The 23,161-nt window shown below is 37.7% G+C and overlaps 1 protein-coding gene across 2 annotated transcripts; it reads right to left on the bottom strand.

The window, feature by feature from the left end:
- Nucleotides 1-9,347: 9,347 nt before the first annotated feature.
- DSEL (dermatan sulfate epimerase like) lies at nt 9,348-22,928 on the bottom strand. 2 transcript variants are annotated; one of them, XM_050767182.1, is made up of 3 exons: nt 22,524-22,928; nt 17,142-21,674; nt 9,348-12,934 (listed from the first exon to the last, which is right to left on the bottom strand). In XM_050767182.1, the coding sequence occupies exon 2, from the start codon at nt 20,817-20,819 to the stop codon at nt 17,151-17,153; it is 3,669 nt and encodes a 1,222-aa protein (XP_050623139.1). In that variant the 5' UTR covers nt 20,820-21,674; nt 22,524-22,928; the 3' UTR covers nt 9,348-12,934; nt 17,142-17,150. The 2 variants fall into 2 exon arrangements, with proteins under 2 accessions (XP_050623139.1, XP_050623138.1); XM_050767181.1 differs by having other exon boundaries at nt 10,075-21,674.
- Nucleotides 22,929-23,161: the final 233 nt, after the last annotated feature.

The following is a 23,161-nucleotide window of genomic DNA, read 5'->3' as shown; positions in this document are numbered from 1 at the left end:
CAATTATTTCCTCATAGTAATTTGAAATGTCTGTGATTACATTTATGCCATAAATCCACTTGAAATATATTTTAGGGTATGTGAGAAAAATAAGATTAATTCTTAATGTGTATATTTCACTCATTAATTATTGCATTGGAGATACTATAAGGTATTTTAGAAAGCTGTTAAGAATAAACTTGAAATATATCCAAGTAAATTAGAAATTAGCTCAATAGTTGTGAGAATTAATATTATTGGATCTACATTTACCTTATTATTGAAAAGTAGATTATACTTTTAATCTCAATTCAGATCACTTATCTATTCATGTACCTTTCTAAACCTAAAGGTGAAAGAACATTAAGAAAAATGCTGGTAGATATTTCTCAGAGAGGGCTTTTGGGGTGCCCCTCATATTTCTCTGTATTTTTAAAGACATTCTTCAAAACATACCTTTTTTAATACAAAAAAAGGACTTTTCTAAACTTTCTCCTTCCACAATACTGTACTATAATGAGAACAAAGAATATCACTTTAAAAAATGCTGAAAATGAGTAAAAGGGTAAGATTAAAACAAAACTTTTTGCAAATGGTTGAAAGAGACAGAAAAATTCTTGTTGTTAAAGTGGGACAGAGAGAGCACAAGTGCACAGAAATGCACCCGTGGGAGCTGTTGTGGGAGCTGTTGTTCAAGCAGAGATCTCTGAAAAACCAGAGCTACATATGGAAAGCAAAGAACTTCAGAAGCAGTTGATCCTCATTGTGTGCAGATTTGCATTTGTAAGTTTGTCTTCTTGCTACAATGTATGTTACTTCAAAAATCAATAATCACTGTCAATGGTCATTTGCAGATATATGCAGAGTGGCAAAAAATTTGTTACCTGGAGAGAGAGCACATTCCCAGCTGAGGTTGAACAAGGTAGTGCTTTTCCTGTTTGTTTCCACTTTCATGCTATAAACAAGTGCACTTTTAACGGTTTATTTAATGCCATATTTTTCACACTTTTTTGTGTGATTTTTTTGGTGAGTTTGCCGTTTGAATTGGCACCAAAGTGTAGTGTTGCAGGGCTGTCTAGCGTTCCTAGGCTAAAGAAGGCTATGATATGCCTTACAAAGAAAATACAAGTGTTAGATAAGCTTCATTCAGGTATGAGTTACAGTGCTGTAGGCTGTGAGTTCAATGTCAAAAATCAATCAACAATATTTATTATATAAGGTGTCTTTAAACAGAAACACTCATGAACCAAGCTTATTGACTGATTGATAAAAATTTAGTGATCAAAGGCTTCCAGGACCCTAACCCTGTACTTCCCCAGGAGCAATGTTCACTAATTCAGTGTTTGCAACAATATGACATAAGTACTGCAGAAAACAAGAAACAACTGCGATTGGACTACTACCTGCCTAATGTAGTGGATTCCCCTCCACTACACAGTGGAATCCCCTGGATTGAGCATTTAAAAAATGCAGATGCTGGTTACCCATTTTACCCCCGCCACCCCCAAGCCACGGAAATCTGAATCTGTGGAGGTCTCTGCTTTGATGGTTTTGAAATCTCAAGTAATTCCAGAAATTTTTCTTTTCTACAAAATTATACCTCAAGAAAATGGAAGTTGTTGATTGAAAGGCTCTTTTCAGAAGAGAACATCATCTGGGATGTTGCTCTTCTCTCCTTCCTTCCAGCTTCCTGGAATGCAGCAGTGATGATTTCAGCTCTACTAGCCTTCCTTGCTCATGAGGCAATCTTGAAAATGACAAAAACTAGTTTATTTAATTTATCTTACCAGCTAGTACCTCAATTCCAACAATGTTGGATGCCACGATGTAAAATCCCTTTTACAGTGTTTCCTAAGCCTCATATTCTCATAGCCACTTTACCCTCTATAATCAGTCCCTTGCATGCAACCTTATCTTTTTTTTTTTTTTCTTCTGTCATCTCACTCACTCCTAGGGAAAACACAATCTGGCTAATCTAGCTTTCCGTTTTTCTACACTTGCATGTGTGCAGCTGAACAGAGCTGGGGTAAAGCAGTTTTCTTACATTAAGTGAACAGCCATTACTTTCAAGAAGGCCATTAGAACTGTCTGACAATGGTACAAAATTTCCCCTCTCCATACCTTTTACTCTCTTACTCTCCTAGATGACTATTTTATACCTCGTTTTCTCTTCTCTAGCCTCCAAGACCTCTTCCCCCATCTTTTTTCTCATCTATTGATTCTGCTTCCTATTTCATTGAGGAAACAGAAGTAGTAAAAAGAGATAAGTAGAATAATATATTCAAAATGCTGTAAACCTTGGACTGTAGGTACAGCCAACTGACTTTGCAAGAATGAATGTCGTAAAAAGACACATTTTAGGCCAACAAAAATTGAGAAAATATTAAAGATGCATTTAAGGCAGAAAAAAATGAGCACAGAATAAAGGCTTGAGCAGTATGATGGTACAGAAAGAAAAACATAAACATATGAATAAATATACAAATACTGGATATATAAAAGAGTAATAATCACTTTTCATTTTTCTATAATAAGCCCTGAAATAATAGATACAGGATGCATTGCTTTTAATAAAAGGAAGGGAGGCATTAATCATCTCAAAATAATTCAAAAAAGAAGTAAACTGAAAAAGAATATATTAATAGTTAAAAGAAGTATAGACAGAAAGTGCATACTAATTATAAATAAATCCATGCATATCAATAAACACTCCAGATAAAAGACAATGATTAGAATGTCAGTAAAAATCCAGCTATCTTCTATTTACAGTATGTATATTAAAAACATCAGGCCACAAAATGTTTGATAATATCAAAATGAAAAATTACATCTCAAACCAATACTAAACAAAGTCCCAACATACTGAAGATAAAAAGTAATAACAAGAGATAAATAGTACTATATAAATTTAAGAATAACTCAACCATGAGTTTCACTGGAATTCAGAAAACACTTAGAAGGTTTAATGGAGAAACTACATATCAAAATGTGTGGAAGATAAGCAATATGATTTAAAAGGTAAATTAATAGCCTTAAATTTGTATAGTAAAAAATAATAATAATTTTAAAATGAGAATAAAAAAAATAGCTCCTGACATTGAGGAGCTGGCCTGTTACCATCAGCCAGGCCCCAATATCCTCTTGTTAAACATGAACATTTCACAGAACAAAGCCACTCTGTCACCACAGTGATCAAGACAAAAACAAAACTACGCCATAATCATGTTTGAATACAGAAAAAGTATAAGCATTTTCTAAACCACAAAATAGTGCACATTCCTGTCTCCCGGTTAATATAAGCAATGGCTACTTTTTCATCAATTACAGCTTTAGCCTCTCTGTACTCATGTCTCCTTCCACATAAGATTTATTCATATACCCAATCATAGTACTACCCCCACTTCCTGAGAGTAGCTAATCCAGAGAAACGCCACACTTCTTAAATATCTCTCACTACAAGAAGCAATAAATCCAGCTTATTCCTGGTAGGTTTTCACAGGAGGACACTGACAAAAAAAAAAAAAAAAAAAAAAAGGATCATATATCTAATTATCTAACTAAAGAAGATACAAAACACAACATCAAAAGCAAATTAGAAAAAAATAAAATAGAATGAAATAGGTAAAATCAGACGTCAGAGTTAATGCAACAGCAAATGTACACAAAAACAGAAGCCAAAGTTAATGCAACAGCAAATGTACACAAAATAGAAGTTAGAAACAAAGTAAAACTAAAAGTTAATCTTCGAAAAGACTTATATTATAAAAGGGAAACTCCAATTAAATAATAAAAGGAAATAAGGCACACATGTTCAATATTAAGGATAGAAAAAAATATGTAGGGGTGAATAGAGAGGCAACAAATATGCATTTTGAGTAAATTTAGGTCAATAAATGTGGAAAAGGACAGACTGGTAAATAGAGTAAGACCCCATCTCTACAAAAATAATTTTTTAAAAAAATCTAGCCAGGTGTGGTGGTGTTCAGCAGTAGTTCCAGTTATTTGGGAGGGTGAAGTGGGGGAACGCTTGCACCCAGGAGGTCAAGGTCACCCCACGCAATGTAGCCTATGTAACAGAATGAGACCAAAAAGACAAATTCTTAAAACTACAACTTGCCAAAACAGACTTACAAAATAACTATGTGAGCTAAATAGAATAAGCCTATAAGCACAAAATACAATTTTACACTTTGTTAAAAAGCTTCCCACAAACAAAATACAATGGTCAGACGGCTTTACAGATAGGTTCTAACGAACATTCTAGTATTAAATCATTTCAATCTTATGCAAACTCTTCTAAAGAATATAAAAATGAAAGATTTCCAACTTATTTTATGTGACAAATATCATGTTGACTTCAAAATTAGGCAAGTACAATATGAGAAAAGACAATTACAGGCAAATCACAATTACAATTGTGGCTATAAACATCTTAAACTAATCATTAACAAAGAATATTCAGCAAACTATACAAATATAATGAATCACTCCCAGGCTCATTTTATCATAGCAAACAAAGTTGGATTTAATCTCAAATAAGAAAAGATTTTCACATAATGCATTACATTAACAGATAAAGGCAAGAAACCCATGAGAATCTTCAGAAGATGGAGGGAAAACATTCAATAAATTCATCATGCATTCATAAGATGTCACTTATCAAACTAGGAATAGAAGGGAATATCACATCCTGATAAGATGAACCTATGAAATACACACAATATCCATTTTGGAAAGTAGTGAAATATTAGAATCACTCCATTAACATTATAAATAGCACAATACCCATTACAGCTATTACTGTATCTATTCAGTATTTCACAGGGGGTCCTAACAAATGCAGTAAGAATATTAAAAAGTTATAAAATTAGAAAGAAAATATAACTCTCAGTAATTACATGTTACCAAACCGTATACATAAATATCTCCAAAGAGTTTACAGGCAAATTGTTGAATTAGTAAGATTTAATAAGGTCCCTGATACAATATAAATACACAAAAATAAACTGCATTTTCTACATACTAGCAAGAGTTAGAACATATAATTAACAATAAATATAATCCACAGTAGTAACAATATATAAAGTGCTCTGACTTTACCAAGTATTAAATAAAAGGAGACGAATACCATGCCCATGAATAGTGACTAATCACTGTAAAGAGGTCAACTCTCCCAAAACTGATATAATGAATTTAAAATTAAAATGCATTGTTCTTTGTTTGTTTTGAGTAAATGTGCAAACTAATTCTAAAATGCATATGTAAGAAGAAAGGCTTAAGAAAATCCAAGACAACAATGAGAAGGAAAATAAAGACTCATCTTGCCAGATTTCAAGGCTAACAATAAGACTGTAATAATAAAGAAGTGTGGTATTGTCATCGACGTAAACAAATTTGCCAGTGTGATAGAAGAGAAAGTCCAAAGTAGACTCCTACAAAATACAGAGACTTGATATTTGGTAGAGATGGCATTGAAGGTTAGTGGGGGGAAAAACGATTATTCAATCTTTTTAGTTTAGGGCAACAGGTTATTCTTACCAAAAAAAAAAGTCAGAATAGACACAACAATTAATATAAAGTAGATTAAATACTTATAAATGAAAGACAAAATATGTGGCAGACGGACTGTAATATGCCCCCCAAATTATCCCCATCTCCTGGTACTTATGCCCTTGTGTAGCCCCCTCCTTCTGAGTACAGATGGGACCTATGACTTTCTTTCAACCATTAGAATGCAGCAACTATGATGGTTGCCACTTTCATAATTTATGCTACATTGTTGGCAGAGTTTCTCTATTGATTCTCTTCCTAGCTTTAATGAAGCAAGCTCCTATATGGAGAGGTCCACATGGAAGCTACTAAAGGTGGACCCCAGGCAACAATCAGAAAAGTACTGAAGCTTTAGGTCCAACGATCTACAAGGTACTGGATCCTGCCAACAATCAGTGAGCTTGGAAGCATATGCTTCCCCAGTTGAGTCTCAGATGAGATTGCAGCCCTAGCCAGCAACTTAATTGCAGCCTTGTGAAAGACCCTAAAGCAGAGTACTCAACTAAGTCATGAGTTGACCTACAGAAACTGTGGGATAATCAATGTACATTGTTTCAAGCCACTAGGTTTCTGGTAATATTGTTAGGCAGCAATACATAATTTTAAAAAATGCTTACGAGAAAACATAGGAGAACATTTTTAGGGCCAAATCTCTTGAGGAAAAATTTTTAGTAAGATATGGTAATAGTATACATAATAAAGGAAAACACTGACATATTTGATTACTTTCAAATTAATAACACTTGTATATCTAAAGCTATCACAATGGTCACTATACAAAAATCAAGAAAATATAAGCCAAAAAGTTATTGACAATACATATAACCAAAATAGGATTAGTATTCATAATATATAGTAAACTTCAGCAAGTTAATAAAAAATAACTGAATAGAAAAAGGGGTAAAAGAAATGACCTCAATTTCACTCCAGAGAAGAAACACACATGGTAAAAGTAAAGACTATATGTGCGAATTTGGGTGGGTGTGTGGGTTTGGATGGGTGGGTGTATATGTGTACATGTGCACACACACTTGTGTGTATGTTCTAAGTCATTACTGATCAGAGGAATGTAAATGAAAACCATAATGTAACATTCTTTTATCCCACTAGACAGGAAAATACTAAAAATTCTGTAAATGTCAAGTGCAGAAGAGAATCTAGCACAGAAACTAGAGTGTTAATTTATACAGACAATCTAAAAAATAATTTGGCATTGTCTATAATAGTTGAGGATGTACATATCATATTAATCCAGAACCTTTCAGCTCTAGATATATACGCTGAAAAGGAACATTGGGTGTGGGAGGGAAGGTTCTTAGTACAAACAAACAAAAATACTAAATTCCTGTGCAAGTACATTATGGAACATACTTAAGAATTTTAACAAAAAATTACTTGAATTTGCAAAAATTAGAAATATACCTAAAATCTATCAAGCAGCTAAAAGATAAATAAGGTATGGCATGTTCCCACAATGGCATATTCATGTAATGAATCACTACCATGGTGAAAATATGTGATCTCCACCTACAAACATCACATGTATTAGACAAAATTTTGAGCAAAAAATAAAAGCAAGTTGGATACTAAAAGGTACAATGTGTTACTGTGATGGTTAGTATTAGGTGTCAACTTGACTAGACTGAGGGATTCCTAGACGGCTGATGAAGCATTTTTCCTGGGTGTGTCTGTGAAGTTGCTGCTAGAGGAGATTGGCATTTGAGGCAGTGGACTGGGAGAGGAAAACCCACCTTCAGTGTGGGGGTGGACACCATCTAATAGGCTGCCAGCAAGGCTAGAACAAAGCAGGCAGAAGAACTGGGATAGACAGGTTGCTAGCTGAGTTGGCTTGCTCTCTTTCTTTCCCTGCCATGTCACATACTCAGCTTCCTCTCCTCCTGGCCTTGGATATCAGACTCCAGGTTCTTCAGCATTTGGACTTGAACCAGCAGCATGTCAAGGGTTCTCAGGCCTTCAGTCTCAGACTGAGTGCTGCACTGTTGACTTCCGTGGTTTTGAGGCTTTTGGAATTGGACTGAGCAATGCTACCAGCTTCTCTTTCCCCAGCTGGCAGATGACCTACTGTGGAACTTCCCCTCGTAATCCTATAAGCCAATTCTCCCTAACAAACTTGTCTTATTGGTTTTGTCCCTCTGGAGAACCCTGACGAATAGAGTTAGTATTAAAATAAAGTTTACAAACATGCAAAATCATACAGTATGTTGATGAAGATAGAGCTACATATGGTGGAGCTATAAAGAAGAACAAGGAAATGATAAATACAAAATCCAGGACAGAAGTTACCTCTGGGATGGTTGGTGGGAGCAGACGATGTGAAAATGGCAAGTCAGATGGAGGGCTTAACTACTAATATTAACTATGTATTTCTTAGAGTGGTTGGTGTGTATACTCATGTTCATTTTACTACTATCTTTCATATTACATATGTTTCATAACATTTTGTAGAATGTGTGAGTATATGAATTCTAAATCCAAATCCCAGTTCTGGCCACAACAACGTATCAATATCATAAGGGAGGGCTTCCAAATTCCCAGCTAGGGTCAATGCATTTTTTTCATTGTCAACATATTAGTGCAATCTATTTTGCATATCCAAATGCCTACAGTTCAACAGAGAGGGGCAATAAATCTCATATATAAAAGAATCAACACAATAGTGGTATATAACTGCCTAGAGACAAGTAATGCAAGGATGTGGCAGCAATATCCAATAATAAACAATCACACACAAGGACTGACTCTCTATTGAGGGTATGTGCCCCATTAGCATAGTACTATGACACTCAGCCCTACTTCAGAGGTGCACTCTCCCACTCTCCTCACTGAAAGGTTGAGTTTCTGACTGGAGGCTCTGGAATTTGCTCCTTGGTCCCAACGTACAAGCCACGAAAAAGCAAGCATTCAAACTTACAAAGCACCAACCAAAGATGAGATACTGTAGACTTTTACCGCAACCCCAAAAATATGTGTGACTAGCCTGTGACTTAACAGAAAAGTTCATTCTACGTAGATGTAATAGTTTTATATTGATACAATCCTCTGTTATGTATGGTGTTAAAGTAATATATACATATACATTGATATGTCATTTGAATATACTTCCTCCAACTGGTTTCAGTTTATTCTATCACAGTCAGTGGAGTAAATGTAATGTTCTAAAACATGTTGAGCTTTATGTATACTTAAGTGGAAAAAATTGAAATGGAAAAATACAATAATGCAGACAATCACAAATACATGTCTATCAAAAGAAGGTATGAATGCAGTTATGCTTAATGTTATGCAAATGGCACCTATGGCCGGGCAGGGTGGCTCATGCCTATAATCCCAGCACTTTGGAAGGATGAGGGGGTGGTTTACCTGAATTCAGGAGTTTGAGACCAGCCTGGCCAACAGGCAAAACCCCATCTCTACTAATACAAAAAAATTAGCTGGATGTGGTGGTGGCTGCCTGTAATCCCAGCTACTCCAGAGGCTGAGGCACAAGAATCGCTTGAACCTGGGAGGTGGAGGTTGCAGTGAGCTGATATCACGCCACTGCACTCCTCCAGCCTGGGTGACAGAGCGGGACTCTGTCTTTGAAAAAAAAAAAGACTTGTGACGTGGAATAAAACTGAATGACAGCATCAGACTTTAATTCAGAAATGTTTATATCTCAATATATCTCAGAAGTAAATATACTTTGGAAAAAGACAAAATAAGGCTCTGAAAATGAAGACATTGAAGGTGAAGTGAAAGGCTGAATAAAATTGTTTACTGAAATATGAACATTAAAAAGACAGTATTTCTAAATCAACATATTGAGTAATTTTTATTTTACAAGTTTATGCAACTCAATTAATACAATAATTATCAAAATAGGTGCCTGATTAGTATAGATATCTACATATCTTAACTATATATGCCCAAATTATTTGAAAATATTTTTAATATTTTCTCACTTAAAAACAGATGCATCACATTTTATATTGTTTCTTCTCTTTGGGCATATACTATAAGAGAATAAAAGTAAATATACCTCTACTGCCTCTCTCTCTCTCTCATCAGTAAGACAAGAATATTGGAGATGGTCACAAAGAGGAAATAATTACTATAATTAATTTACATACTTTTTGAAAATTCTTGCTTCAACTTTGAGGGAGTTTACTGCTAGAAAAATGAAGATTTAAAATTAAAAAACATGCCTAACACCTCAGAGTTAGTAGGGTATTTGTACTTATTTCTAATTCCAAAGATCACATTAAATATAAACTTGTATATATTACATTTTCAATGGTAATGTCCCCCTTCAAATTAAGATGGAAATGGGGGAAAGATAAAAACAAAGCTTGTGAAAAACCCACCAGTACAACCTGCTGATTGTAAAGAGAAAACCTTATGCCTCTTAAGGTAATGAAATTTTAAGTTTGTGTGTGTGTATACAAGTATGTATCTTTTTATTCATTTGTTCAACAACAGGATATTTTAGATGGTTTTATAATTACTGTTAGGAAAAGGTCAAAATAACAACTGGATATGTGTACATTTCAGTTTACTTCGGTAAATCTAGAGAGATAATCAGAAGTTAGTTGGTGTACATAAGCCAACTGTAAGCATATTATGCTCCAGTTAGCATTGAACTAGCCAGGGTGCTCAAACTAATGCTTAAAAAAACAGTAAAAACTTTACATTTTGTTGATGTGGGGTTAACTTTTATTAGCTATATCCTTTATATGAACTTATATTTTAATGAGTATTTCCTCAAAGCAATTTCATCATTTCTTGGTTGTATTGTGTTTTTATACATATAAATCTCCCTTCAATGTTAAGTGAAATATTGCATTGAAGCATCAAATTTAAATGGTTCATAAAGTTAAAATAACCATATTTTAAAGCTGCAAGCAATGTAAACAAATCTAGAGAAAACCTAATCTTTTGGAACAGAGTGCAGGAATGAACATACCATTAAAACAACAAACAAACAAACAAAAAACAACAAACAAAAATCAATAGAACTTGGCAGTAATTTTTCAGTAGAGTACAAGGGTTTGGAGCATTATTCACATCATGCAATGAACAAGGTAAAAATACTTATTGTTCATTGAGGGGTGTCAGATTTTAATGCAAGGATTGAATAGTTTATGTTTCTCATTTAGCAAATGAGAAAAGTGACAGTAATAGGGGCCAAACTGACTTCCAAAAAGAGAAACAAGGAGCATTAAAGATGTTGCATGACCATGAATATTTCCCTTTTTAAACTGTAAAGAATAATGTATGTATCCCGAGGTCAAAAATAGAGCAGAACACAATATATTAGAGGACACTGGCTTATCTAGGACATCTGAAAACCTGAGACATTAGGTGAAATTCAACATCAGTGTTAATACAGTTGAAAGAAAAATTACATTCAAGAGTCAGCAATACAGAAATCATTTAAAGAAATAGTATAAAATAGAAAAAGCAATTGCCATGTACTGTGAAACAGTATCGGCTTAGATTATAACTTGTCTTTCTGTTCTACCAAGTATCATCTTCCCTAATATTTCAGTCTTTTAAATAGTTTATACAATAATTAACACACCATTGTTATTGGAATGATTCTCCTTGAGTACTTTATTTTCTGTGTTCAGATTTAGGGTTTCTCCTTTCTTCCCATTTCACGCCTTCCCTCCCTCCTTTGTTTCCTTTCTTCTGTGATTATTTACAAGACAGGGAAAAGAATAACAGATTGTTGTTTTTTCCCTAAAACAAACTCTATTTGAATATATTTGATCAACTGTTAGTCACAGAATTCACAGCATTCACTTCTACTTGGTGTGGGCTCCTTTATGCTGGGAAATTTGTGAAAAGTGGAAAAGGAATGTTTCTTTTTAGTTCCCTCTTAACTGTCAGCTCCATGGAGGTACAGCCCATGTATACTTTGTTCACCACTGCATTCCCAGGATTCAGAACTGTGCCTGGCACTGTGGATCTGGAGGTTCTTAGGGAGGGGGAGAGAAGGAAAAGAAAAGCCTGACAGAGCCTGAGTCAAATACACTGAGTTGTCCATCTTACCGTCATTACTAGCAATGGTCTATACACAGGCCAGTCAGACCACACTCAGGCTTTCTCTTTCTCTCTTTCTCTCTCTCTCTCCACGGCATTCCTTGATATTCAAATACAGACCAAACTTGGGGTAGTTGAGTGAGTGGAAGTTGCAAGAGTGAGTTTCAGTGGTTTTATTCTATTTGCACTTATGGATAACACAGAATCTCTTTTAGAAGATTGATGGGATGTGCCATGAGAAGTATATACTCAAAACCTAGTGGTGATCTCTACTCAAATTTACCTATCATAATTCCCCCTGATTAATTGATATCTTAGAATGTTAGGGAATCTTACCTCTGGAAGTAGTGTTATATTCCCTTCTATTAAAAAAAAAAAATCTTCAACGTGCTAACCTTGTGCATTACTTTAGTGACGTATACCTCAAGCAACTTGCAAGAAGTTTCTTCTTTTTCCTTATAACCACGCTGTTTCAGAAATAAATAAGCCATGTCTATTATAGAACAGGTACCACTTCCTGGGGTTTTTCCTTGGGTGGTAATCACTACCTTGCATACCCCTCCTCTCGCTCCTTCTCTTTCTGATGAATTCCTAAGACTTTCAAAGTCTCTAGAGAGACTGCCAATTCCTCAATGAGCAGATTCATAGTCAATTGACTTTTATGTTCTTCCTTTATGCTAATCAGTACCTTGACAGTAGATACACTGATTGGTCCTTTTATTCAAAAGTATCCATTCATTCAAAAGTAACAAAAGTATGGTGAACAGTCAAATTAATAATGAATTATAAATCCATTCAAAATTCCTTCAAAAAACTTTTGAATTGAAAAAACATATGCCTAAATCTTGGTCAAACCATTAACAGCTGATTTACTTTGGACAAATCACTTGACATGAGTTTCAAACATATATGTAAAACAACTACTTGAGAGAGTTGTTGTGAGGATTGTAATGATACACAAAAACCTTATGATTCAATATGCAGCACATATTAAGTGATCAATTCATGATAGATCCTTATCCAGAGTAAACCAATTATTGACAATTCAGTCAACATTTAAACAGGCAGTTAACAGTCCACATGTTAACTGTCTTGATATCTTAGAATGTTAGGGAACCTTACCTCTGGAAGTAGTGTTAAATCTCTTCTATTTAAAAAAAAAAAAAAAAAAAGGCATCTTCAATGTGCTAACCTTGTGCATCACTTTAGTGATGTATACCTCAAGTAACTTGCAAGAAGTTTCTTCTTTTAGTGATATCATGCCTGAATGAAGATCTTACCAGTGGCAGGAGGGGCAGATGTAGAATACAGATGCTTGATACAGGTACATCATTACCATTTAGTAAGTTGCTGTCAGGGCCTGGAATTAAGTTAGGGGAACAGAGACACAAGAGTCAGGGGTTGGGGAGGTGGAGAAGGACCAAGTTCAGTTGCTAAAATTGTGGATTTGGGTATCAGTATTCAGTCTGCCCTGCATTTTCCAACTGCTGGTTCCTCAGCTCCATACAAAATCTTAACAGCGTTACTCAAAGACCTAAGGAAAAGGGTTATGATAAAATTATCCCAATCATAGACAAGTTGCTTTTAGCTTTTTATTTTTGTATTAACAGGAGTCTTATTATACATAGGTCTGATAAAACCGGTTTACGATCTTCACTCTGTTTCCAGTGCTGCATAACTGGATAATGTGTGAAGGAAAAACAACGACGAACAAAAAAACTAATTGCTTGGAAGACTTAGCTGAATCTATCCATGAAAACAGAATCAATTAAACATGTATGCGTTACTTGGACTACATACAAATAACCCATATAAATGGTAGCTCAAACATTTCAAGTGTTTCAGAGAATGTTAGAATCTATTGTTTAAAGTGTCTATCGTCGTCTATGCAAAAATCCAAAGTCATCTGGATCTTTAAAAATTACATGGATAATTTTTCTTCCAAAATGAAGTGAAATCATGATTAATCAGAAATATTAGACAATTTGGTCGACATTTAAATAAGCGGCTAATAGCCCACATATTAAGTGTCTTGATATCTTAGAATGTCAGGTACCCTTGCCAGGCGTGGTGGCTCACACCTGTAATCCCAGCACTTTGGGAGGCCCCGGCGGGCAGATCACGAGGTCAGGAGTTCGAGACCAGCCTGACCAATGTGGTGAAACCCTGTCTCTACTGAAAATATAAAAATGAGCCAAGCATGGTGGCGTGCACCTGTAATCCCAGCTATTCAGGAGTTTGAAGTAGGAGAATCGCTTGAACCCGGAAGGCAGAGGTTGCAGTGAGCCGAGATCGCACCACTGCACTCCAGCCTGGGCGACAGAGTAAGGCTCCATCTCCCAAAAAAAAAAAAAAAAAGTTCGGTGCCCTTACCTTTGGAAGTGGTGTTATACTGCCTTCTGTTTATGTTTTTTCCTAAATTAATACATGAAAACTTTTTTTATTTCTGATCAAAGTTAATCAAGCCAAATGAAGCAATTCAAAAATTATCATTAATATTTACTCACTTATAATTGTGATATACTTTGTATACCAAGAATGCCTAGGATATTTGGTGATGTACAGAAATCACTGCTGAACAATGATGCCAACCAAAAGTAAGTGGTGGAGGAGGTTCTTCTTTGAATACATTTGCAGAGGGCAATATAGCAAGACCTGGGAATTCTGATACAAGGAAGGATTGTCCCATTCTTGTCAGGCATTTATTAGTTATGTTTACACCTAAACATACATATTCTTGCATCATCTCTTTGTTAAAATTTAAATTTTAAATTAAATTCTACAAATTAAATTTATGCAGATTTAGCTGCTTTCTCCTGAGCAGATTTTCCTATTTCCTATTCCCTCTGAATTTTCATTAGAGTAAATTAAACTCTGAATATGGCCTTTTCATTTCATCCTGAGTAAATCTATGTTGTCTGAAAATTTAAAAAGCCAATTACCATTATATTTGTTATTATTGTCAGCAAAATTATTAAGTCCTTTCAAAATTTTAAAATGTCAATCCTATTATTTTAATAAAAGCATTTATCCCAATTAGGCCTATGTATGGGGAAGTTAATGTAGAAAAAGATGGATTTTACAGATGAGAAATTTTATAATTATTTCTTTCAGAAGTGTCAGATAGTGATAATCCCTCTTTTAATTACTTTAAAGATAAGAACAAAAATAAGAGTAGAAGCTACTTAAAATTTTCCTAGATCACCCTAAGAGTGCAGGACCTGGGAATGTGCTGGGAGAGTCAATCCCCTGGGGAATTCAGTTTCTAAGGCAGGGATCTCAGGCACCATCACATGCATACATATCCAATGGATGTGTCACCCGCTCACCCATACATAACATTCCTTACAGGACAATCTGTGAGTAGACGCTTTCTCCAGCAAACTTTCTATTTTAGAATTAACTAAATAGTAGGGTTCATGTCTAAAATTTTCCCTTGGGGTGGGAGTAGGTGAATACAGAAACAGGCAAATACAACTGCATTGCCACGTGGGAGTGAAAGCTAGGATACATTGTAAAGATCGTTTTGGTAAGCCTGTACCTTTATTTTGCTCTCAATGGCATGTTCCCATATTCATTCTCAATGTAACTCATTTTTTTTCATTTTTTGTTACTCTTCTTCCCCTATTACTCTACATACTCCATTTGGCCTTCTCCTGCCTACAGGTACACTTTTGTATTGTCTGTACAATGTTAAAATAAAGGAAGCAGTAGTTTCTGCTTTCTTGTTTGCTACCTGCACACAATTGTAATTCCTACCTTGATCAGATCTAATACTGCTTGTAACAATCCAGACTTTTTATATGTGATCTGATTCAAGATCACATATCCTAGGAATTGAATGTAAACACTGAGACTCTGACCAATAATGAAAATAGTGTTATCACCCATGTAGCATGCAATATTCATGTAGATATCATCCAAGTAGCATTTTATATGCTTGCTGGTAACTCTCAGATAGAAAGAATAATCTTTCTTGAGAATAATAGTGTAGATTCAGGTCTTCGGTGCCCTCTCAACCTACATTCACATGAATTTCACTCATTTTGACATTACAGAGGGACGATCATGAGAGATATGGGAAGGAAGATGTGGGGGAGGGGAGGCAGCCTCCATTCACACTATAATGGAAGAAAAATGACAGCCCAGTTAGGTTTAGCTGGAATGTAACATATCCACAGCTTTATCACTCTGGAGGCACATTTTGCCATAATAACAAACTACTGAGGAAGAACTACTTTTATCTAGGTCAGAATGACACACTCCCAAGTGTTAGAGAGCTTGAGGGAACTACGGTTTGAAACATCAGGAAGAAGACTGCAATCTGTACAGAGATTTTCATCAAGTCTCGACACTGCCTTATGTTTTCATCCAATACATTGTAATTACTCCACTGGCTTATAATGGCAAAGCATTTTGATTTCAGATCCTACCAAAATAAAATAAACCACACTTTATGACGACTACATTTATAATAAGATGCAGATGGTAAAGGAAACAGATGCCTCTGACATCATCTCCCATTTGCTTTCAACTTTTGCAGACACTGGCAGTCTGTAAACTCATTCAAAGGGATGCAAGATAAGTCAGGCAGTTTTCCAATTCTGTTTCCAGTTTAAAAAGACACTGCGGTGGCAACACTTTGAGTCACAGAGTGTTAATTCCAGAAAAATAAATTTGATTCTAAGTCTGTGTCAGTCTTTACTGCAAAATTAATCATCTGGGAGGAAAATGCCCCACAATATTGGGAGTTTAGCAATTAGTAACTACTGATTGTTTTGCTTGACAGTGACAGAAAGGATAGGGTAGGAGAGATGTGATGGTGAACAGCTGTAGCTTCAGGGAGGATAAAAAGTGAAAGAAGAGTTTTAAACATACAACCATGTCTAAAATGATCTACCAGCTCTTGGCACCCAGATTTTTCCTTATTATTTCTAAGTAAAAAACTTTAAGGAGGCTTTTAAAGTCAGTTTCTGACCTCAGAAAAACATATTCATTCTGTATTTCCATCTGTATTTCCCAGAAGAAATCCTACAGTTCTGATAGGAGCTTTCACCATTTCCTCAGTGATATCACTGCACATTATACACAGTAAAAAATTCTTTTCTTTTTGTGCAAGGTAAGTGTGTCAGAAGACCTTTTCAAAAGGATAAGGAACTTTTGTAGTCCATCTTGAAAGCAAGAGATGCGTGGTAAAGCAGCAATTGCAAGGCCTTTAGCAGTGTTGAGGTCTCTAGATAGATTAGCACAGTTACAGATGAAGGAGAGTTAGACAAAAACCTTTAAAATGTTCCCCATCTCCCCTGATCCCCATGATATAACTTCATCTACCACTCTGTAGCAGAAACTTTTTAGCAGACAAAATTTTCAGAAACAAAGGCAAGGGAGGTGATGGCATAAAAATAAATCCTGCTAGGCCAAATATGGTGCCATTTTTTAAAACAATCTCTCTGTGCAAATAACACTGAACACACACACACGCATACACACACAAGAATAAACAAACTCTTCTGATTCATATCCACAAAGTGGGTTGGGAAGTATTATTAGTGCAAATTTCTGCTGACCTGCAGCATTTAGTCCATAAACTTTGGATATCCTAGGCGATCCATTAGTGTCCAGCAGATGTTTTCAATTAGTTTAATTTCATCTCTAGGCAAGTTCTGTTTCCAAACATTAGTATTAGTTGGTGATATTTCCCCTTCATAGGGAAGGTAAAAAAGGTTTGTAGAGGTGGCAAACAATATTTGGTTTAAACTAGCAGGAGACAAAGGAATTCCAAGAAAGGCAAAAATCCTTTCAGTAGTTTTCTGAGGAAAATGCACAATATCTTCAAACTTGACCAGCTGGTAGCTAGTAGGCAGCAAATCTGTATTTATTCTCAAGGCTGCTGCTGTATTTGCCAGCCACAAGTGAGACAACAGGGACACTGCATTTGATTTGGATTTTGATAATTCTTTCCTCAATGGTTCATACTCGAAAGCATAACCCGAATTTAAGTTACATTTGCCTTTACCTCCCTCTATTTTAAACAATTTTGCTAAATGCTCTGGTACATTCTTCAAAGAATAAAGACTTGGTTTACTATTGTATAACATTGAATAAATCCATGCCCGAGGGTCTCTTACTATGTACAATGCCCTCATCGAAGCTCCTAAAACTTCTTGAAAAAAATGAAGCTTTAACGTCCAGCTCCCACTGCTTAAACTGAGCACAGGACGTGCACTTGGGTAGTAAACCAGGTGTCTCCTCAAAGCCCTAATATATTCAGCATCTCTATCAAAGGCGCCTTTCATTTGACTTCTTTGTTCTGGCAAAGACTCTCTCCTTTTAAATTTTCTTTTTTTGTCCTTATTCATTGCAATATATTGGGCCAGTTTACCCCTATTGGGTTCATGCAGATGGATGTTTTGCAAATGTAATTTTGTGTCCTGGACTAAAGACTGCAACCAGCCTCGGAGTAAACGAAAATGCCCACTGCGGATATCTGACACCTTCCATTCACAAGCATCTACAAATGAGTCGATTTCAAACTCAGTTTCAGGAATATCAATGTAGGCCGTAGGAACCCTGATGTAGAGAAAATCACTACTGTTGAAAAAAAGCTGTTTGAGAATTTCAGCTCCTGAACCAGGAAGTGAGGTAATGACAACATCAGGAAGATCCACGTGGTGCCCTTCAGAAGACAAAGACTTCTTGCTTCCCTCGGCCTCTGTCCTTGTCCATTTTGCACAAATGGGCTGACTACAAGTGCTCCACACATCCAGAAGCTCAATAAACCACAAGGCAATAACCAGAATTAGTATCCATCTCATTAGTTTTCTAAAAGAAAGGTAAAAACGCCATTGGAAAGTTAAAATCACCAAGCTAATGCACAAAATTAATCCAACTGCTATATTAAATTTAAATCCAAAGGGGAAAATAATCCTATCATGTCTTACAGGCTTTACTATTGCTTGAGTGCCCACACCAAATCGGGTTATTTGGCCTTGATCAGCCACACTGGCAAAGCCACCGAATCCCAGATAATTGAATCTTGTCTTCAGGTTATGGTAATCAGTTACAATAGAAACAACATGTTCGGTATTATTGACATTGAGAGAAATCTGAAGTCCAGAATCGGAACTCTCAATAAATCTGCAGCTGGAAACATTGATATATGGCCCATAAAAGACATATGCAATTCTTGTGATTGTGGATTCCATCTGAAAAGTAACATTAACAAATTGAGTCCACCGTTTTTTAAATTCAGCGGCTTGCTCTGCTTCCTGTATACTGGCCATGGGACTATTGCCATGATGATCAAACCAAAACATTTTGTAGTGTGCATCCCACACATCCATCATGGCACCATTATACCTATTCATAAACTTATATGGGATATATTTAAAATCAATATCCAAATTATGAAAGAAGGCACTGACAGAATTTATTGGGGAATCTTCTTGCCTCTCAATATGATCAACAACTAGCAGAGTTTGGGAATTTAAGAGGAGCAAAGCACGATATACACTTTTCAGTCTCATCGCTGAAGAATAAGCAGACACGGCTTCCCCACTCACAAATATCATTTCCCCATGTTGAGAGGCAGTGATAATTTCCCCAGCTGCATCACCAACCTCCTCACCAGTCCACTTAAGCCACTGTGCACATTCTCCCAGTTGACCTTCCCAGGGCTTATTACACTGGCTTGAGGGTGATGGAGCAAACACCAATACATTATTAAGGTGGCTCAACTTGGGTCCATAGAGAGCTTCAGAAACAAATACTTGTCCATTGGGGGCAAAAGTAAATGAGTTCTGATCTGGATGCTCATGTCCTGGGTTAAAGCTTCTCCACCCATCAATCCAGGAATATGGCTGAAAATGAACTATGTCATACACAGCTCGTCCTCCCAACTTCCCAGATTTAAAAGACACAAAGGTATTGGTCTGTGTGTTTGGCAACCCAGCCCCATAAGTAACCACACCCCAGTTAGGAAATGTGTGTATTTTTGCAGTACCATATTCAGCAGGCGGCTGTGGTGTGAGCTGGGGATCATACCAGATGTATTCGGTGTGAAGAGTACTCCACCTTTGGGCAGTTGAAGGAACCATCGGTCCATCTTTAGGTCGGTGCTTTCTAATTTGCTGAGCTAACCAATTTCCAGCTCCATTCTTTAAGATGAACTTGTCCAAGAAAACTAGCTGGCTCTCTGGACCATAAAACCAATTATAATTGGAATCTGCTATACCCACAGTTCTTTGGAAGCCAGGTAAAAGGGTGGCATAATAGAACCAAAAGTGCATCTTTAACCAGTTATTATCCAAGTTGTTGATATTAAAATGGCGCTGGGCCAGAAAAACATACTGTGTGATGGATTTAGCTGTGTAGCTTCCATAGGCCACACCTTCATCCAAAGAACCATCAACAATATGATTTAATAGAAACATTGTCTTTTCCATTACATCCACTACAGCCTGTTTCCATATATTTGCTTTAGATCCTTTATTTACTCCAGTTACCAAGGCCCCTGTGAGTAATGCTATCATATTAGTGGCTTGGTGGTTATGGAGAAGCTGTTTGCCCCATGAGCGGACCTTGGAATATTCATACATTTCCTCAGTAATAACCCATATTTTTTCCAGGTATTTTTGTCTTCGATGATTATCTAATAAGTTACATAAAAAGTCAAAGGCAGTGGCAAAACCTGTTAAGGAATGGCCAATTGGAACCTCATCTCCTGGTGCATTCTCTACTAGCCAGTCTTTGTAGCCAACCATCCTGTCCATATATTCCAAGACAAATTCAAAGGCAACTTTGTCTTCTGGGCATAACAAACAGTACAATGCTAAAGGAGGAAGATTGTTACCATAAATTTCATTCCACTTGGCAGCAAAATCAGCATGCTTTGGTGGAGGTAGGTAGTACGTTGGGTTGGACAGCATAACTGTCACTGCACTTCTGATAGCTCTAAAAAGATGCAAATGGCTTGTGCGAGACTTTTGTCTCATTGCTTGGATTTCTCCAGCATCAAAATATAAACTTGGATGAAGCATACTTTTCTTCAGCTTTTGGTTGGGTCTGAAATCTTGCACTTTCTGTGTTTTAAACTGATCTATATCATCTGCGAAAACTGCCCATTCAGAGTAATTGCTCACAGATTCCTCAAAAGTAGATAAAGCAAACATCAATAATACTAAGAATAGTAAATGTCCTGTAAACATTAACGCCATGATCCATGGGGGAGCTCCTCCCTTAGGCATACATGTCAGATATGATGCTGAATGTGTTTCCCATCTGGTTAGTATAAAACATACAGTAAAGGCCTTGATAAAACAAAGACTGTAAATCTGATATGCTGTGAAATCCAGCTGACATTCAGTACATTCTAAGCAAGTGCAGTTGCCAGAAAGAGAAAACTTAAATTGTGTATCTCTGTCCCTGGCACAGTTTTGCTTCCAGTAAAACTTCGAAGAACGTTAAAATTTCTAATTTTTCCATAATACACAGGGAAGTGGTACAGTTAAAAAACACTATGAATTTAGCATTTACTTCCTTTACTTAAATCTATTTAACACAAAGACTTGGAACACACATCGTTAAAAAAAGAGAAAAAGCACTCCAAAATTCAAATTAAGAGTCATTTCTAACATAGAAAACCATCACTGGTGGTAAGTTCACCACACATATATGATGCATTTGTGTATGTTTGCCCAAAGAAGATGATAAAGTACTGACATTCTTCGAGTGAGTGGACTCAGTTGTCATTCCTCTCAACGTTTTATACTTCTTGTCTTGTGAATGTTTTTCTTCCATTTATGAGAAAGAAACATCCTCAACAAGTGATCAAAGTCTTAGTTGGTTTTAAAAAATTCAAAATTCCTGCCTTCATTTCAAGTATTTTTCAGGCTTACTTACTCATCAGCCTATTATGACAAAGAGAAACCATGTTCATATCTTCTTTTATCAGCTTCATGTGTATAACCATAAAAATGCAATCTCTTCAGCCACCTAGATACTTCTCGTCCAATCATGAAGTAACCGCCAACTGGGAAAGAAAATTCCCCTTTCAGCAACAGTGAGGTCTCTCTTCGGTTCTTTTTTCATGACACTCTTTTCTGGGGGTGGGGGACAAAACAAAAATTCTCTGAGGCTCCAGGTATGCTGAGAGTGAACATAAACTGATAGCTTAAACATTCTGCAATCACTTGATAGAAATTTTAGAATCACAGTGAAATCTCATATTATCTGCAACCTAAGCTAGGGCAAGGGATTTTTTTCTTATCCATTTAAATGCACTTATTTGGAACCCAATGACCATCAGCACACGACAAGCAACTAATAATACAAAATATACAAGATTGAATTCTCCCGACAATATCTATAGTTTAACGCCACTAAAGTGTCTTTAGTCACTTAAATGTTTCTATTCAAATGCAGTTTACAGAAAGATGAGTCCTACTATCCTTGTTATTCCTTGTTCCCAAGGACCGAGGGACAAAAAACTAAAAGTTGAAAAGACCTTTATTTTAAATTCCGGGGGAAGGTTTAGCTTTCATGGGATCATAAGGTATCTTCCTAATGAGTACTACTCGGACCAGTCACTTTTCTCGGTGGGGGAACCGCGAATCGTGACCAGGCGCCAGGCCTAGGGGCGGTAGCTCCGTGCCTGGCGCTCACCTGTGGCCGCGTCCCTGTCCTCAGGCGGAGCCGCCAGAGGGAGCTCGGACCCCGGTGTCGGAAGACGCCTCTCCGTGCCCGTCCGCGGCTGGAAGAATCTAAGCAAGTTTCAGTCTTGGACAAGTCTCCCCTCTGTAGGAAACATTCAGGCTAGGAGTTTCCTGATCCGCCCCGCCTGTTGCATTTTTTCACTGGCGTCCTCCGACCCCGCCGCCCCCAAGCTCCGCTCCCCGCTCTGGGGCTGAGGCAGGAGGGCCTGAGACCCCTGAGCCACCAAGTCCGCTTACCTCAGGCAGATCCGGACGGGGGCTCAGCGCCGCACTGGGCCCCAAGGGAGGCGGAGGCGGAGAGTTCCAGAAAACTGCTCTGCACGGAGGGCCAGGCTCCCGCGGGGCTCCGCGAGACCCCCGCGCCGTCCCCCGGGCTCCGACAGGCGCTGCCCCAGCTCGGTCTCCTCAGCCGCGCTCGGTCCCCGCGCCCCGCACCGCCCGGACACTCCCGCCCTCAGGAAACGCTGGACGCTCGTGGGGGCAACCCCGGATTGCAGGACAGAGACCAGCGGGCGGCGGGCGCTCTCGGTGGCGCCGTATCCAGCGCAGCGCCCGCGTCCCCAGGCGGTGGTGTCGCCGCGGCAGCCGAAGCTCTGTGCCAGCTCCGGCCGCGCGGCCCGGGGAGGGCGAGAGACGGCGACGCGGGCCGGCAGGCGGGGGCGGGGCGGAGACAGGACGGGGCGGGGCTGAAGGCGGGGCCTCAGGGAAGGCGAGAGACAGAGACGCGGGCTGGCGGGCGGGGGGCGGGACGGAGACAAGACGGGGCGGGGTCAGAGGCGGGGCTTCAGGGAGGACGGGAGGAGCCGTGAGCAGGGCGGCGGCGGCGGCGGCGGCGGCGGCGGCGGCGGCGGGCGGCGGCCGGCGGGCGGGCGGGC

Source organism: Macaca thibetana, chromosome 18, assembly GCF_024542745.1.
Source record: "Macaca thibetana thibetana isolate TM-01 chromosome 18, ASM2454274v1, whole genome shotgun sequence".
NCBI classification, from domain to species: domain Eukaryota; kingdom Metazoa; phylum Chordata; class Mammalia; order Primates; family Cercopithecidae; genus Macaca; species Macaca thibetana.
Note: the sequence above shows the minus strand (reverse complement) of the source record. Positions and strands in the feature narration are given on the sequence as shown.

Bases quoted from the DNA above. Each gene is read 5' to 3' on its own strand.
- DSEL (XM_050767182.1), bottom strand. From the start codon at position 20,819: ATGCCTAAGGGAGGAGCTCCCCCATGGATCATGGCGTTAATGTTTACA.